This window comes from Engraulis encrasicolus, chromosome 17 (genome assembly GCF_034702125.1).
Source record: "Engraulis encrasicolus isolate BLACKSEA-1 chromosome 17, IST_EnEncr_1.0, whole genome shotgun sequence".
NCBI lineage: Eukaryota > Metazoa > Chordata > Actinopteri > Clupeiformes > Engraulidae > Engraulis > Engraulis encrasicolus.
In genome coordinates this window covers 9,059,248-9,076,522 of record NC_085873.1, presented here as the reverse complement: position 1 = coordinate 9,076,522, position 17,275 = coordinate 9,059,248, and the positions used below count along the sequence as shown (strand labels likewise).

Here is a 17,275-nt window from a genome sequence, read left to right as displayed (position 1 = left end):
TTTTAGAAGGTGGATGATTTTGACCACTTTTATTTATTTATTTCAGGGGATACCATAGCCTACCCCCACCTCCCTACAACTCCAGTACGGGCCACAGCATTTGAGACCAATTTTAGATTGCTACTAAGGCATTATTGGACTTTGACCTTGACATTCAATTATAGACCAACATGGCGGGATTTGTTTTGTTTTTCCGGTCTCGGGATTGGCACAACAATGGCTTACGTCCACTGATTGGGAAATATGTCACAAATTATGACTTACTGTACAATGCATGTTTTGCTTGATATTCTTTGAAATAAAAGGTCACATATAATGATGATAAAGGTCGAGCCAACAGCTAGGGTAGTTAATACAGAGCTCAAAACCGAGTGTCTAATGTTATTTTTAGACAATATAAGCCTTTTATTTTATTCAGTTTATCCTTGTCACAGACCAGTAGGGGCAACCTTGACTTCATGTCCAGCAAACGTGTGACCTTTGACATAGTTGACATAGGAAACTACTTTACCACAATCACTGCACACCAGTCTTTGAGCAGTGTTGGGCAAGTTACTCAAAACAGTAAGGCATCACTGATTACATGTTAGGCCTATGTCTTTTCAAAATAATCCCTTACACGACAATATTACTATATTTACATTATTTTTGCGTTACTTCAGTTACTCTCACCAAAATAACTGAATATGGATCTTGCAATTTACAGTGTAGATCAAGCTCATAGGTCATGACTATTTCATCTTCCAGGAGGTATTTAGGCAGCATCCGGACTAAAAAGTAGCAGGTTCAGGAATAGCTTCTGTCTGACCCACCACACTGAACACCATTAAAATCCAAGTCACAGTAAAACGTATGGTAAGGTATTGTAGGTCTAATTTAAGTTTGCCTATTGCAGCTTTCCCCCCTGCTATGCCTTGCATTACTTAGTTACATCAAAAAGCAATACATTACAGTAATGCATTACTTTTGTAACTAGTAGGCTACTCCCAACATTGTCTTTGAACGACTGGTAAATCCAGTAGTAGGCTATAGGCTAGTCTATATTACAACAAAGCCTATGAATATTATTGTTAAGAAGGGTCTTCTTCGGTATGCAATTCCTCTTAGACACTGTAATATATAGAACCAATATAGAACCTCGTATCAACAGATAACCACTTGATTGTCTGATAACGATAAGGGTGAAAAATGGCGCCTCACGATAAAGTAAGACACTAATAATTGAATCATGTTCGCTCGAGCTGCGCTCTGTAATCTGGTGAAAAGGGCTCAGTTTGACTTTTACATTCTCAGTTTCCGCCCCACGGCACGGTCACATTCGGGAGCGCGCAGACCAGCCCTCCCCAGTCTAATGTATCCATGAAGTTGTTACAAAGATGGCGGATTTCCTGCCGTCCCGGTCTTTAGTTTGTTTCACGAATTGTCTTCTAAACCAACACGAGGCCGAACAAACAAGGAAATCTAAGGAGATCGACAAATGTATTTCGCGGGACAAGACTTATGCGAAGAAATTGGTAAAGATCCTGCTGCTGGGCGCGGGCGAAAGTGGCAAGTCAACTTTCCTCAAGCAAATGCGCATAATTCATGGGCAGGACTTCGATCGAGGGGCAAGAGAGGAGTTCCGGGCTACGATTTACAGTAATGTTATCAAAGGTAGGGATTTCTCCGAAATGTTTCTTCTGTGTTGTGGTGAAATTAATCTGTGTTTGTGCTTCCACTGATACGAGGCTAGCCAAGCGCAGACGCCCTGGTGGTGGTTTTACGCAGCTGAAGTACCTCGCTAACTTCTCCCTACAGCTTTCAGGAGGGTGTAGTTTAAAAAGGCGTACATCTCACGAAATGCTACACATTTTTGGTGTTTCAGCTTTCAAAAGCAGAAACTGAAACTAAGGCATGACCCTCTTTTTTTTTACGAGAAACGCCCATATTGTATTTTGGCAACATGCTGTCATTTCGTGGATTGAGTTATCTGATAACAAAGAGAAGGTTGCTCCTCTTAGCTGCTTGTTCCTGGTGATCAGTGCTTTCAAACCCCAACCCAGTGGCTCATTTGCCATTTTCATAAATCCTCACGTGCCTACCCCATTTGTAGGCTTGTTTCCCTATAAATGCCGTCAATCCCGTATTGTGTAAACCAAGTGCGGTGGAGCACTCTCAGAGAGGAAATCTTGTGAGTAGAAAGTCAGCGATTAACTCTTGATATTTCACTTCTTTGGGCATGACCTTTTGATGTTTTGGGTGGTTGGTTACTTGACAACTTGGAGTTGTGTGCTGTTGGTTTATGTACTGTCACGTTTGTACTTCCAGTCACTTCTCTCAAAACGATGTCTATGTGTTGAGGGGACAACGAGGGCCACTGATGGTCTGACATGACTTCATGAATGTGAACCCTCTAGTTGAAGTGTAATGTTGAGAAAATTGGCAGTGCTTTCTGTACAAATTGGGGGGTGGGAGAAGTAGTGAAATAAGTAGTGGACACATGGGTGCGGTACTTGCGTTACTTTGGCTCAAGTGCACTGATCCTTACAGGCCTGGCATTGCTTGACATGGACAAAGACTTTGGTCTCATATAATCTAGCATTTTATCACCTTGTCTGTTAAGTCATAAGCTTGTCACCCACCCAACCCCTAGCATGTGTTTGCATCATTCGCTTTTCTTTTTTTCTTCTTCAGATACGTATGAAGGCAGGAAGTCTAACACATCACCCATTCAAAGATGTTGCCTTTTCCTCTGCTTTTATGTGGTGACGTGTGTGTTCACATGTGCACAACTGTCTGCAAATGGATTTTTTTTTAAAATCTTCTGAGGAAGATCTGTCATTCATCCAGGTCGTGTTGTCCAAAATAGTGTAGTTCTTGCTTACTGGACGTGTATTGAGCTTTACTGTAAGTTTCAGGAGGTTTGAAGCTCCAGAAAGCAGTAAGGTAGCCAGAAATTAATTCATTCTTGTCTGTCTGTCTGTCTGTCTTCTTTGTTTTTATTGTGTGTGTGTGTGTGTGTGTGTGTGTGTGTGTGTGTGTGTGTGTGTGTGTGTGTGTGTGTGTGTGTACGCGTGCGCGTGTGTGTGTGCGTGCGCGCGTGCGTGTGTGTCCCTCGGCCATCAGGGGTGCGCGTGCTGGTGGACGCCCGGGAGAAGCTGCACATCCCCTGGGGAGACGAGGACAACCAGGTGCACGGCGAGACCATGATGGGCTTCGACACGCGCTCCTCCATGATGCTGCACGGCATGGTGGAGACCAAGGTCTTCCTGCACTACCTGCCCTCCATACGGGCGCTGTGGCACGACAGCGGCATCCAGAACGCCTACGACCGGCGGCGAGAGTTCCAGTTGGTGAGGACACGCGCACACACACACACACACACACACACACACACACACACACACACACACACACACACACACACACACACACACACACACACACACACATAAAAACACACTTGCCCTGTGGAACAACAGGGCATACAGAACGCCTACGACAGGCGGCGAGAGTTCCAGTTGGTGAGGAGGCTTATGCACGCACGTATACTTACATGCGTATACTTCACGCAGGAAAATACACAGGCATTATACATGATGTACTCGCACACACACACACACACACACACTAGCGATGGCACAAACCGAACCGAAAACCGAAACCGTACAATTCACACACATACCGAACCGTGCAATCCAGGAGTATCTTATCCAGTCTCTCTGATTAAAACATTAGCGTATAAGACCAAATCAGAGGATGACACAATTAAAATCACACCATTTTCCCATTATAAGCCTATACAAACCATATGTGGGATAAGCTTATTTAGTGATAAGTTTGATTCTATTAGCCAGTGCACCATTTATCATGAACTAAAAAAAAAGAACCGTAGAGAACCGAAAACCGTGACCTTGACACCGCGATATGAACCGAACCGTGAATTTTGTGAACTGTACCACCCCTAACACACACACACACACACACACACAGATAAAAACACTTGCCTAGTGGCATACAGAATGCCTAAGACCGGCGACAAGAGTTCCAGTCGGTAAGGATACTTAAAAACATACAGGATACTTAAAAACATACACAGCATATACAGTACCACACACACTCTAACGATCACACACTAACTCACATACACATTTATCATCATACACCAACTCTCATACGCACACATACTTGCAGAAACACACACACGCGCACACGTATGCACGATGCACACACACACACACTCACTCACACTCTAACAATCACACACTAACTCGCGCGCACACACATCATCATACACTGACTCTCATACATGCACATACTTGCAGAAACACACACACACACACACACACACACACACACACACACACACACACATACGCACACACGCACACACGCACACACGCACACACTTCAGTGTGTTTACATTCTCCTTTAGCTCACAAACTTCCTGAGGTCTGAGACTGTATACAGTCATTGGTCACAGGCAGCCAAGACCATATATGCCCTTTTCAAATCTGTTGATTCTTTGATTTTATTTTATTTTATAGGGATGATGTATTGCCTCATTTGGTAAACTTGAATTTGATGTTTTTTTATTGTGTAGTTGAGCTCCGCAGACAGCTTAGACCAGGGCTGAGACCAAATGATTGTTGATGAATTACAAAGAGAACTGACATTATGGCAGAGCTGATTTGGAAAAGTTGCTTGCCCATAATTGACCACGGTTTTGTTTTCAGACACTTTGGAGCAGCTTTTTACTTTTGCCTGAGAATTTCTTAGCCTGATCTACCATGTTGACACCAGAACCACACAGTAAAACAACTAGGGCTGGGTAAAATCATCGATTTAATGGATAATCGATCGATTTCATTTAAAATTCACATAATCGATTCACAGGACTTTTTGTTCTTTTTGTTTAATTTAAGTCTATGGAAAATACCCAGTAGGTGGTAGTCAATTAGGCCTAGGCCTACTTATTACAAATTAGCAATCTGATAACACTGTCAAGCCACAGCCCTTTGACATTTTTATATAAAAAAAGGCAACAGCATCTTTTGGTGGAAATCCTGGCAGCAAGAAGGGAACGGATTGAATCGATTCGGAATGAATCAAATCGAATCCAATTGAATCGTGATTAATCGATTCAAAGCCCTAAGAAATCGAATCGATACAGGGACATGGCTGCGATACCCAGCCCTAAAAAACACCTTTCCATCAAGCTTCAGAAAGATATTTTCATTTTATATTTATTTTGTTATACATTTTTGGGGGGCTTTTTATTGCCTTTATTTGACAGGATAGTGAAGGTAGTGACAGGAAGTGAGTGGGCAGAGAGAGATGGGGAAGGGTCGTCAAAGTACCCGGGCCGAGAGTCGAACCCGGGTCGGCCGCATAGTAAACGAGTGCCCTACCATTTTCGCCACGGTAGGGCCAAGTTTCAGATAGATAGATGGATTGAAAGAAAAGACCGGCTTCCCCTATGAGAAAATTAATAGTCGCATTCACTCGGCATCTGATTAAATTCACTGTTATTATAGGCCTACATAATGTATTGATCTAGCAAGGGTTGTATTCACTAATCAACTATCAAAACCCGTACACCAACTGCTCCACATGGCGCAAGGTGTCGATAAACTGTTATCCCAATCCAGTGACATAAATTACGCAGGTGTTTTTTTTTTTTATTCCTGTCTCGCTGCCCCTGCCCATTCATTCTCACATGTAGCCAAATGCAAAATCTAACACAAGTGTAGCAAATTTGAAGGCGGACTTTGAATGGCAAAACCAATCAGAGTGTAGGCCTACAGATGCAATGGTTACATGATGTGTTCTGTAAGAACTCCGGCGTAAAGTGCTTGCTCGTGCTGAGCTCTGTTCTCACGCTCCACAACAGTTGCGCGTCCCTTTTATTATCAAATTGCTATCTCATACCGTGTGTATTCTCTGTGACAATGCACATACCGTACTGTGACCTCACACCGTGATGGTACAATACGAAAACATATACCGTGCCAGGCCTATTGCAAGCGGTTTATGCACATTCACTGAGTTGGAAATCTTCTTCACTGACACATCTGGAAACCCTCAGTGAGAGTAATCATTTATTAGTATGTTTTATTACACAATTCTTAAAAAATTCAGCAAGCTCAATACGGTGCAATAGAGATGAGCAGTGTCCACAGCACAGCAGCCTATGGGGCATTGTTCTCAAAGAATAGACAGTATGTCAGGCCTCATGTCCTCATTAAGATCCGTTTCCCCAACTACAACAAGGCCAGCCATTGTCGACGAATGGTTTATAGATGACACTGCAATTACCGGTCCGCTGAAATTGTCGTTTCACTCGACAGATTGAATTAAGTCAACAGTGCTGCGTGAATCGTTTGTTTTGGGCCTGATTGGTTGGTTACGGCTGTAGTACTGTGCATGTGTGTGCGCGAATGCATGCTTGCGGCCATGTGTGTGAATGTGAAAGAGAGTCCTTTAAAAAATGTGTAACCCCTTATACAGAGCTAGTTCGATGAGATGATTCTCTACATTATATTGTGAGTGTGTGGGTGAATGTTTCAGATTTAGGCAGGATAGGTTAAGACCAATTCATACCCTGCATCTGTCACAGGTGCAGATATTTAAGCAATATGACACGAGTGGGAGTGAGGTTGTTCTGGGACACCCTCACGGGTGTGATTCGCCGCAGGCACGAAGCCGCAGGCTGAGTGCCGTAGGTAATTACACCCGTGATCGGTGTCCCAGAACAACCTCACGACCACAAGTGTTATATTGCTTTTATACAATAGTTCCTTTGCTAACACAATTAGTTAATTGAAAGAAATGTTAAATTATTTTAATTACTTTATTTGATTGTTTATTTGCTTGTTCCTCCGCTCCGGAAAAATAGTTCCTGTTATTGTCTTTGGTTGCTGCGCAACGCGCACCACGTTGGTTACGGTTACTTTGTATCTTTGGTCGCGGAGTGATTATTAGATGTGAAGAGTCATTCATAGAGTGTTGGAGGATACCCTCACTCCTAGTGACGTGTAGAACGCCTCTTGTCCAATCACAATTTGTGAAATAACTCGACCGGATCTAACTATTGTATAATTTCTAGTTTCACATGTCCAATCTGTTGATTACGCACAAACTTTGACTCAAAATCGGGCAGTCGAAGATGACCAAAAGAACGGACCAAAAGAAGCAGAAAAAGTAGTCAGGCCGTGCCCTCCTAGTGACGCAACAGCTTCAGCGTTGCTACCAGTCAGGTCAACAGTCAATGCAAGTACTTTCTGAGTTCCCGCAAATACGGGAACTCCTCCCACTTTGTTGGGAAGCAAAGGCCATTTGGGACATGCCGTTTGGGAAATGTTAATTGTTATGCTCTTGGTCAGACCAAGTCTCAAAGAGATTTGAAAGTCGATGATAATCAGGCTACAGAAAAAGTACACCCCACATTTAACCCAGTAAGACACGACCTCTGTTATTAATCAGCGTTTAGCAGAATGGCAATGACCAAGTCATAATGTGTTACCAAAGGCCCTGTGCACAGGCATAGTGGTGTAGTACTATGCTGCCCTACAAAGCAAAAAGGCAGTAACTGCGTTGTTGTGGAAAATGAGTTACTATGACTTTAATGACATATATATCAAAGTTTACATTGAAATAAAATGATTAATCTGCATAAAAAGTGGTAATATAAAGTAACAAAACTGCTGCATGTCAACAATATACTCAGAACTACTTAGACTGCACTACAGGATCATTTTAAAGTGATTTTACTCAGTTCGGATCTCTGTGCAGTTACTGCCTTTTCGTTTTGCAGGGCGGTATGGTAGTAAAGATTTCCAGTGTCTTATTAGCGTTCCACTGGTGGTGCGTTAAAGGGTATCAGACAAGGGGTACAGTATAACTATTAAGGATGGGACATATGGAAAGAGAATAAAGTAGAGTTACTTAACTGATCCCAAGGGGAAATTAAGGTAAAATACATATGTAATTGACACATGTATGTTGTGAAAGGGCCAATGAGGTATCTCCCTGCAGACACAGTGGTTCTGTGTCCTCTAGCTAGCATACCATGCTAAGCAGTCCATATTATTTACCCCCACTATGTCTTGCCTTTTACAGATAAAGCACTAGGGCTGTGTGTCTGAAATATTCAGTGATCGCAGTCAAGGGAGATTTAGTTGAAGGCAACCGGACTTCTGTTTTGTAGCTTTAAAAACGTTGGTACCTTTTGAAACTCTCAGTGGAGTTGCCTCCTTTGACAAAGATGACCTGGGTGAATGAAAAGACATGACATACGCGGTTTACAAATATCATATATCGTGTCGGGTTGTTTACTTACCCACAAATGGTACTATCTAATGAACAAGTGAAGATTTTGGATTTGCCTGGGCCTGGGCCTGGGCCCATTGAGCTTATTTGGAAACAGACCACTGTTGCAGGTCAACTTTTTGCCACACACCATTGCAGCTCATTGTTGTTGTTTTTTTTTGTTTAGCTAGCACTAACTGAGTCTGGCAAGGAGAAGAGACTAAACCCTGCCCTCTGTCTTCTTCCTATATCATTTTTTTCGTCTCGTCATCTGTTTCTTTGGCTGAGTGCTTTTGTTTCACTTTCACTTTGCCTTACAGCCTTTCTGAGAGTTCCACTTTTTTTAACCCTTTGAGGAGTACGTACTATTCTAGAGTTCCCACAGAACTCTGTGCTTAAAATCCTAATCGTGTTTATCTGATTGAGGGCTGTTTTTATTGTGTTGCACCAGCTGCATATTGAATAAAGTGTCAACGTTTGCCGGCTCACAGTAAGAAACTGTGTAAAAAAAAACAAAAAAAACCATGGAACACAGAACGCTGTGTCCATGTTGTTCCCCCCTCTTTAGATTTAGCGAGATTACTGGGGATGGGGAATGGGGATGGCGCTTGTTGTGCGAGTGGTGAAGGAATTTTGATCTGCGGTTAAACGGCTTGTCGTTGTTTAGTCGTCGCTCCCGAGAGAGAGAGAGAGAGAGAGAGAGAGAGAGAGAGAGAGAGAGAGAGAGAGAGAGAGAGAGAGAGAGAGAGAGAGAGAGAGAGAGAGAGAGAGAGAGAGAGAGAGAGAGAGAGAGAGAGGAGAGAGAGAGAGAGAGATAGAGAGAAGAGAGTGAGAGAGATAGAGAGAGAGAGAGAGAGGGATGGAGGAGAGAGAAATGGAAGATAGAGAGGAGAGAGATGGAAAGAGAAGAAGAGAAAGGAGAGAGAGGAGAAGAGAGAAGAAGGAGGAAGGGAAAGAGAGAAGAAGGAGGAAGGGAGGGAGAGAGAGAAGGAGGAAGGGAGAGAGAGAGGGGGAAGAGAAAGAAGGAGGCAGGGACAGAGGGAGGGAGGGAGGGAAACAGCTGCACTATGCTGCACTGCCCTCAGATTCCATTTTTTTTCACCTTCAGCAAACAAATCGCCAGATTTGCGAAATCTTTCAGGACGCCGGCCGCACCAGAGTGGGTTTGTGTGTTTCACAGGGAACAGCTTGGTGCTGCATGGCATTGATTTCCCCACCCCCCCCTCAAGATTAGGCTTAACACGTTACCCATGGTTAGTTGGGTCACTTTAAAACAAAAAAAATGCACCTTTTACAGGACCAGCAGGGAAACTTTCCACCAGTTTTGTGTTTCATTTAGACTTCTGAATTGGTCTGAGACTTGTGATCACGGTTAGGTTAGTAGTTGTTTTTGTGGGGTTTTTTACTCCATCATTTAGCCTACTTGTAGGAACACGCATGAAACTTTCCACCTGTTTAGTGTGTTTCATCCACAATATGAATTGTGGATGAGTGAAACTTCCTGCCTTCTTTGTGTCTCACTCGGACTACAGTAACTACGAGCAGGTTTGAGATCAGTGTCCATTAGGGCAGAATTGTGGTAAACTGGTCGACTCGCGCACATATTCGGAGGTGTCAAACTGGTCTTACTGGTCCTCCGCTGTACTTTTCCACTCCAGTGACACCCAATATAGTGCCGCTGCTGCTGGTTGCTGCCCCAGCCCTGTGTAGCACAAAAGCCGGTTATTGGAGATGACCTGGCCTTTAGCGTGCGTGTGTGTGTGTGTGTGTGTGTGTGTGTGTGTGTGTGTGTGTGTGTGTGTGTGTGTGTGTGTGTGTGTGTGTGTGTGTGTGTGTGTGTGTGTGTGTGTGTGTGTGTGTGTGTGTGTGTGTGTGTGTGTGTGTGTGTGTGTGTGTTGGATGCAATAGGCCATAATAGACCTATGTGAATTGTTTATTCCGTAAAGGCAATTGTTTATACCTCATATTTAAAGTGTCATTCCACCATTTGTGGAACTAGGCTATTTTTCCACCTGCCCTTGAGCTGTAAAATAAGTTTTACTAAGCATGAGTGCATATAATATATTATTAACATAATATTATTATTAACATATAATGTGTTGCGTCCTCCAACACTTGCTGAAGATACAGTTTATTGTACATCTCGGCGGAACCAGAATCATTGTGCTGATTGTACAGTCACTGATCCTTCCGGAACTTTTCAAGTGCTGTTCATAGAACTGTCTTGGATAAAGGATTGGTAAACCTTCCGGGAAAGTGCAATGCTTTGTGAACTTGCATAGAGTAACATTGTATTGTTGTTAACTGTAGATTATGGCTTTTTTTTGCTATAGCCCTGCACAACATTCTGACTGCAGATTTGAGAATCTATGGCTCAGACTTACCTGGTGAACCCTGGCTGTTATTGCAGTGAAATCCTTTCGGTACACAGAAACGTCTTAAAGGCTTGGCTCTTTTTTACAGAATCGGCTACTCTTCGGGGGAAATTGTTTGCCCTTTGTTTTCTGGACTTGTGTGGCTTTGGGTTTTTCACTATGAATTGCATTCAACTTTTACTTTCTAAACAATTTCACTTTGGTCCCAGCCTTTGGGATAAATGTAAGTTTCCTCTCCCTTTATACTCATCATGCACACTGTTACACTAGTGGAACACTGTGATAGTCATTGATGCTACATCGTTACACAGAGCCTTAACTTACCATTCTGGTAATGACGTACATATAAGAAGGGCTACTGTATGTCTCAATAGTTTCAAAGACATTCGGTCCATATGAAAAGCGGGATATAAAGGAATTTTGACTTGGCCAATGACTATCATATTTACGATTGGATGACATCCATGTCTCAAAGTTACCTGTTGAACTCTGTCTGATAGTGCAGTGAATTTGCTCTTCACAAATGTAGGTTCTCTGCTTGTTCAGACATGACCGCCCGGCGAACCAGAAGGTCTCTCTCTCTCGCTCTCGCTCTCTCACTCCAGAAAGGCCCAGCCAGACAGACTCTGCTGGAATGAGAGACACACACACAAACCGCCCCGCGCTCCTAAACTAGACTAATGTTTTTTGAGTTCACTAAACTCTTGATTCGCTTGTTTATTGTGACCTATTGCCATAGTTCACGCCAGAGGGCAGGAGGCAAGCTGCCCAGACTGATATGAACGGTTGTGACCCTGTTTAAGTTTATGCTTGAGTTGTTAGCATTGAGAAAGTATTATTTAACTCCTGCCTGACACTAATTTAAAAGAGAGCTGATCTGTATTTCTGTTTCTTCTGTTTACAGGGCGAATCCGTGAAATATTTCTTGGACAATTTGGATAAACTCGGACAGCCGGTAAGTCACGCGACAATAGAATCACATAAAACACTTCACTTTCCCAATCTAACCCTTAAGGCTGTGCAAGTTATTGATTTTTTTATCACGGTTGGTTTTCAAGTCTAACGATCAAAATATTCATTTAAGCAACTTGAAACAATTATTTACCATTTTTACTCTACAATAGAAGTACAGTTGAGTGCAGAAACAGACCAAATGCATCAGTTTCAGGGTAAAGGGTTAACCAGAGATTCGGACAGCAACATAATCTAATGTTATGAATAGAATAGTTTTATATATAAGAATTATTAATGGTGTTTTAATGAAATGTTTTTGAGAGAGAGCGAAATTACATTATTACATTACATTGCATTTGGCAGACGCTTTATAACCAAGCGACTCTCAAAAGAGAAATGTTGGAATAAATCAATTTTGCCACTAAAACATAATCATTTATTTAACCAGGATTTCAATATTGACCAAAATAATCATGATCTTGATTTTTTCCCCCCCCAATTGAACAGTCCTCCTACTAACGCTGCTGTATGTGAATGTATGTGCTGTATATGAATCAGAGCTTTGTTGTACTACTGATGTCATACTATGCAAAGTTATACTCATCATTTCCTCCTCTCCCTTCGTGCACTGGTGGCTACTCTAAGCCCCATCTTTACATAGTTTTACATGTTAGTACTGGGTGACTCGTGACCTCAGGGCAGGTTATAGTATCAGCTCTGACAGTTTGTACATGTAAGTGTGGCATTGAAGTGTGTAAGAGTGCCGTCATGTGTATTCACATGTGAGTGCCTTTGTGTGCAATGGTGGAAACGGTAGACAGTATCATTTGATAGGAAACATCACCTGTCACCATGGATAAAAACAAACATTAAATATTAAAAGAAAAATTAAATATTTAACATGGTGTGCAGATTTGATGCACTTTTTGTGTCTGTGTTTTGTGTCTGGGTTAGTGAAGTCAGACATGAACTTAGTGATGAGATAGGGTTGGGAAATGAGTTCAGACACTTTCGCACGTCTCTGTAGTTGGACAGGTGCGCACTGCGTAGGATATTATCCCAGTGAGATTGTCATTCAAGTGTAAAGAAATCTCCCTGTAATATGCGACTGTAATGTTAATGTTGTCTATGTCCACTATGTGTGCATATAGGCAGGGTTTGACTTGTTCCCAGGGCTGTCCAGAGCTCAGCATATACTGTACATGCAAAGCTCATGCTGTACCATGATGAATCAACAGTAGCAAATCTTTTTTTCCACACTTCTCAGCAATCAGAAAAGCCCAAACCCAGACAATCCCTCCCACACACAGCAAATTCCAAGGGAATTCCTGATCAAGCATGTGCACATGTACTGTATGTGTGAAAGTGTTTGGATTCATGTGTGAATGTGAGAGGGGCACAGTAAGGCCCAATCTCAATTCACCCCTTGGCCCTACCCCTTACCCCTCCCCTCCGTTTTGTGTAGGGGTAGGGGTATCCCAATAGCCGTTAAGGCAGAGGGGTAGAGGTAAGGGGGAGGACTTTGTAGCCCTCAAAAATGAGGGGTTCGGCCAGGCAGACTCCGTTTGGAGGGGTAAGGGGTAGGGGTAAGGGGTGAATTGAGATTGGGCCTAAGTGGCCTGGCCGTTTGAGCCACGACAGGGGCCGAAAGTATTTGTTTAACGTATATAACGCACATTTCCACCCTCTCTCTCTCCCCTGATTATCCAGGACTACCTGCCGTCGCAGCAGGACATCCTGCTGGCGCGCAAGCCCACCAAGGGCATCCACGAGTACGAGTTCGAGATCAAGAACGTGCCCTTCAAGATGGTGGACGTGGGCGGCCAGCGCTCGGAGCGGCGTCGCTGGTTCGAGTGCTTCGACAGCGTCACCTCCATCCTCTTCCTCACCTCGTCCAGCGAGTACGACCAGGTGCTGATGGAGGACCGGCAGACCAACCGGCTCATGGAGTCGCTCAACATCTTCGAGACCATCGTCAACAACCGCGTCTTCGCCAAGGTCTCCATCATCCTCTTCCTCAACAAGACGGACTTGCTGGAGGAGAAGGTGGCCACCGTGTCGATTAAGGACTACTTTCCCGAGTACGAGGGCGAGCCGCACGACCTGGAGGACGTGCAGAAGTTCCTGGTGGAGTGCTTCAAGGCCAAGCGCCGGGACCAGCAGCAGAAGCCACTCTACTACCACTTCACCACCGCCATCAACACCGAGAACATTAAGATGGTGTTCCGCGACGTCAAGGACACCATCTTGCACGACAACCTCAGGCAGCTCATGCTGCGATAAAGCGTTAAAGCGTTTTGAGTGTTGAACGTTAAGCCGGCGTGTGGTTGGACAATGAACAGGATGTGGGGACTTGGATGAATTTGAATTAGATTTTTTTATGTTGGCAGGTAAATCTTCTTCAAAGAGGATGCAATTTGTTAAGTAAGCTGATTGATGTACCATGGTAAATGTTTTAAAGTGACTTCACACCATTTCTGGAAACAAGCCAATTTTACACCTCCCTTGGAGTTAAATAATTGAGTTTTACCAAAAGGAGGTGGTAACTGTGACACTCCGGTTTTATTATTTTTACTTTTTTCATGGCAAAAAAGTGCTGACTGACGCATTTCGACCATCACAGTCTTTGTCAGGGTTACCTTTCTACTGTAGCCTACTTCCAGCTGTTTTCTGAGTCTGGCAAAGCACATTCTACCTCCAAGCTAGCATATACCTAGTTGAATGAATTGGGGCAGGCTGATCCTATATGATTCAATGGTAATTGGCTGCTTGTATCTGGAAGTAAGATCGCCATACTCTGAGAATGGCTTGAAGAACAGTAGAAAGGTATAACTCAATTATTAAACTCAAGGGGGAGGTGAAAAATTAGCTGTTTTGCAGAAATTGTGTGAAGTCACTTTAAGATTGTCAACGGAAATGAGGAAATGGTTGAATGTGCTATATAATGTTGGTTGGTAAGGTCTTGTGACTGCCTTGACCTAAACCTAGGTTGAAATACTTCCACTCCAATACGGTTCCAATACGCCCACTCCATTCTGGAGGAATGGTGCCTTTTCAGGCCTACCTACAAAAATGTCCCAGAAAGCCTTAAAAACATACACTCCTCTCCTACCTTCATCACTTAATTCCAAAGACGGTTTTATAGCGATGCTGTACCATTTCTGGAAATAAGCTCATTGTACCTCCCTTGGATTTAAAGAATTGAGTTTTACCTTTCAACTGTTCTTCCAGCTATTATTTTGGTCCGGTGATATGACTTTAAGTTCCAAGCATTCAATTATCTCTGAACCTTATACGATTCAACCGTATATATTCTAGCTTGGGGGTAGAATTTGCATTGTGGTTAGAAGTACTGGAGAAAGGTGGAAGATTTCAAATGAGCTGATTTCCACAAACTGTGGGATGTTACTTTAAACAATTGAATTGGTATAATTATTACATTACATATTAACTGGGTCAAGGTTTTAAGGTGGGCAAAGGAGATGGGGAAAATATTTGAATGTGCTATATGATGTTGGTTGGTAAGGTCTTGTGCCTTGACTGTTGAACTTGACTGGTTTGAAACACTTCCAACAGAAACCACTCCATTCTGGAGGGATGTTAACTTTTCAGCCTTACCTAGAAGAATGTCTTAAACACATACTGTACACTCCTGTCCTGTCTTTGAACATTCAACTCCAAATACTGTTGTAACAGCAGGAGACTTATGCAAGTGGACATATGTGATTCTTCAAGGTGGTGTTTCAAGCCACTACAGTGGCCTACATCCATGTTGTCATTGTCAATCACTGCTAGGTCAACATAAATGCCTGCAATGGATTTTTGCGTAAACCATCCACACCTGCCAACCAGCAAAGACAAAAATGAAAAAGCAAAGTATCTCCTCACTTTATAATAAGAAAGTTGTATGTATTTTACACTGGTTTTTACATGTACGTGAATCATAAGGACCGCAATACTGACTTTTGGACACTTCAATGTATTCATGATGGTTCAAGTGCTAGTCAGCATCACTTTTTGCTAATCTGGTGTTCCAAAGCCCACACCTACTAGCTACTATGCTGATTGCAATGATATTTCCCATTGTCAATCAATGTCGTTGCTAACTGACTAGCAATTGTGGTCTTGTGGAAAACACAGCTCGGATCACTAGCCTATATCGTACCTACTGTAATTCTTCTATCTGTGCTCTTGCCGCAGCCGGTGTGCAGTTTTAAAACGAGCTGGGCTTATAAGGGGCGTGACCATAAATTGCTTCTGTTTCCTTCCAAAGCCCATATTCCTGATTTATCATTCCTGTGAACTTAAAATGGTGACCAAATGTGTCTTTCTCTCTCTCTTTCTGAAGTGCCATATTTTTAGGTACCTGTAATTAGCCACTACTTAATTTTGCCTAATCACTTAGTTTGTTGAAAAAAGGGAACAAAATCATTAGAGTGAAAAAAAAAATGAATGTCTTTTGTTAATGGGTATGTACAGATTTATAAATGTAATTCTAGACCTGTTAAATTGTAACTTTCCCAGATTGTGATATTTAGCCATCTAAGCCTTAAACAAATCACTTTTTTCCACGGTTCTTGTCTCTCCTGTGCCTAAGACAACTACGTACTGTAGTGATGCTGCTCACCATTCACCTGACACTCCTGGTTTTAAGCTGAAACAGACGTGTGTGTGTGCGTGTGTCTCTCTCTCTTTCTTTCTCTCTCTTTCTTTCTCTCTCTCTCTCTCTCTCTCTCTCTCTCTCTCTCTCTCTCTCTCTCTCTCTCTCTGTGTTTCTGTTTCTCTGTCTGTCTGTCTGTGTGAGAGTGTTTGTGTTTGTGCATGTCTGTGTCTCTGTGTGAGTATGTGGGTGCGTGTGTGTGTGTGTCTGTCTGTGTGAGAGTGTGTGAGTTGTGTGTTCACGCGTGCGTGTGTGTGTGTGTGTGTGTGCGTGCGCGCGTGTGTGTGTATGCGTGCGTCTGTGTGAGTGTGTGTCTGAGTTATGTGTGTGTGTGTCTGGGTGTTTCAGGATGCAGTCACCTCAGGATTTCCTTGCCTTAATGTCTGTCAAAACATTTCTGTCTGGGTCCCTTTGATCATAACCCACACAGTAATATTGAAAGCTTTGTGCCGAAATGGCAAATAAGCTTAGGTAAATTTGAACGGCTTCCTGCACTTTTTTGCTGTTTTTCCCTATTTTAGAGGAAGGTCTATGTTTAACTGTGCCACCGTAGTTAGTTTTACTTGGATGTGCAGACAGACATGCATCCTGTAGGCTTGCATCGCTTCTCTCAGTGACTGCCTAAAAAAACGGTCCCTGTGTTCATACAGTTGACCACACAAGAAAAGACATTTTTAAATGCACGGAGAAAGCACATTTTTAGGATTTACCAATTTCACCCAGCTTTTAGCTCATGTGTCTTAAGCCCTCTGGCTGCTTTTGCATTCTGTGTGCATTCCTGTGTGGCAGCATTGTCATACATACATTATATTGTCATACGTACATTATATTGTAAAGAATGTGTTGTGTGTCTCTTGGTTTCGTGCCACGTGTAAGACTTTGTATTTTATGTACAGTGTGATTTTTTTGTCCTTGAACATCATTTGTAAGTAAAACAAACAAAAAAACAACCAAATATTGTTGTTCTCTTCCATGGCCCTGAAATGAAATGGGTTTG

The 17,275-nt window shown here is 42.8% G+C and overlaps 1 protein-coding gene across 1 annotated transcript; it reads left to right on the top strand.

The window, feature by feature from the left end:
* Positions 1-1,323: 1,323 nt before the first annotated feature.
* gna13a (guanine nucleotide binding protein (G protein), alpha 13a) lies at positions 1,324-15,934 on the top strand. Its single transcript, XM_063221712.1, has 4 exons — positions 1,324-1,653; positions 3,106-3,332; positions 11,569-11,619; positions 13,329-15,934. The coding sequence occupies exons 1-4, from the start codon at positions 1,377-1,379 to the stop codon at positions 13,899-13,901; spliced, it is 1,128 nt and encodes a 375-aa protein (XP_063077782.1). The 5' UTR covers positions 1,324-1,376; the 3' UTR covers positions 13,902-15,934.
* The last annotated feature ends 1,341 nt before the right edge of the window (positions 15,935-17,275 follow it).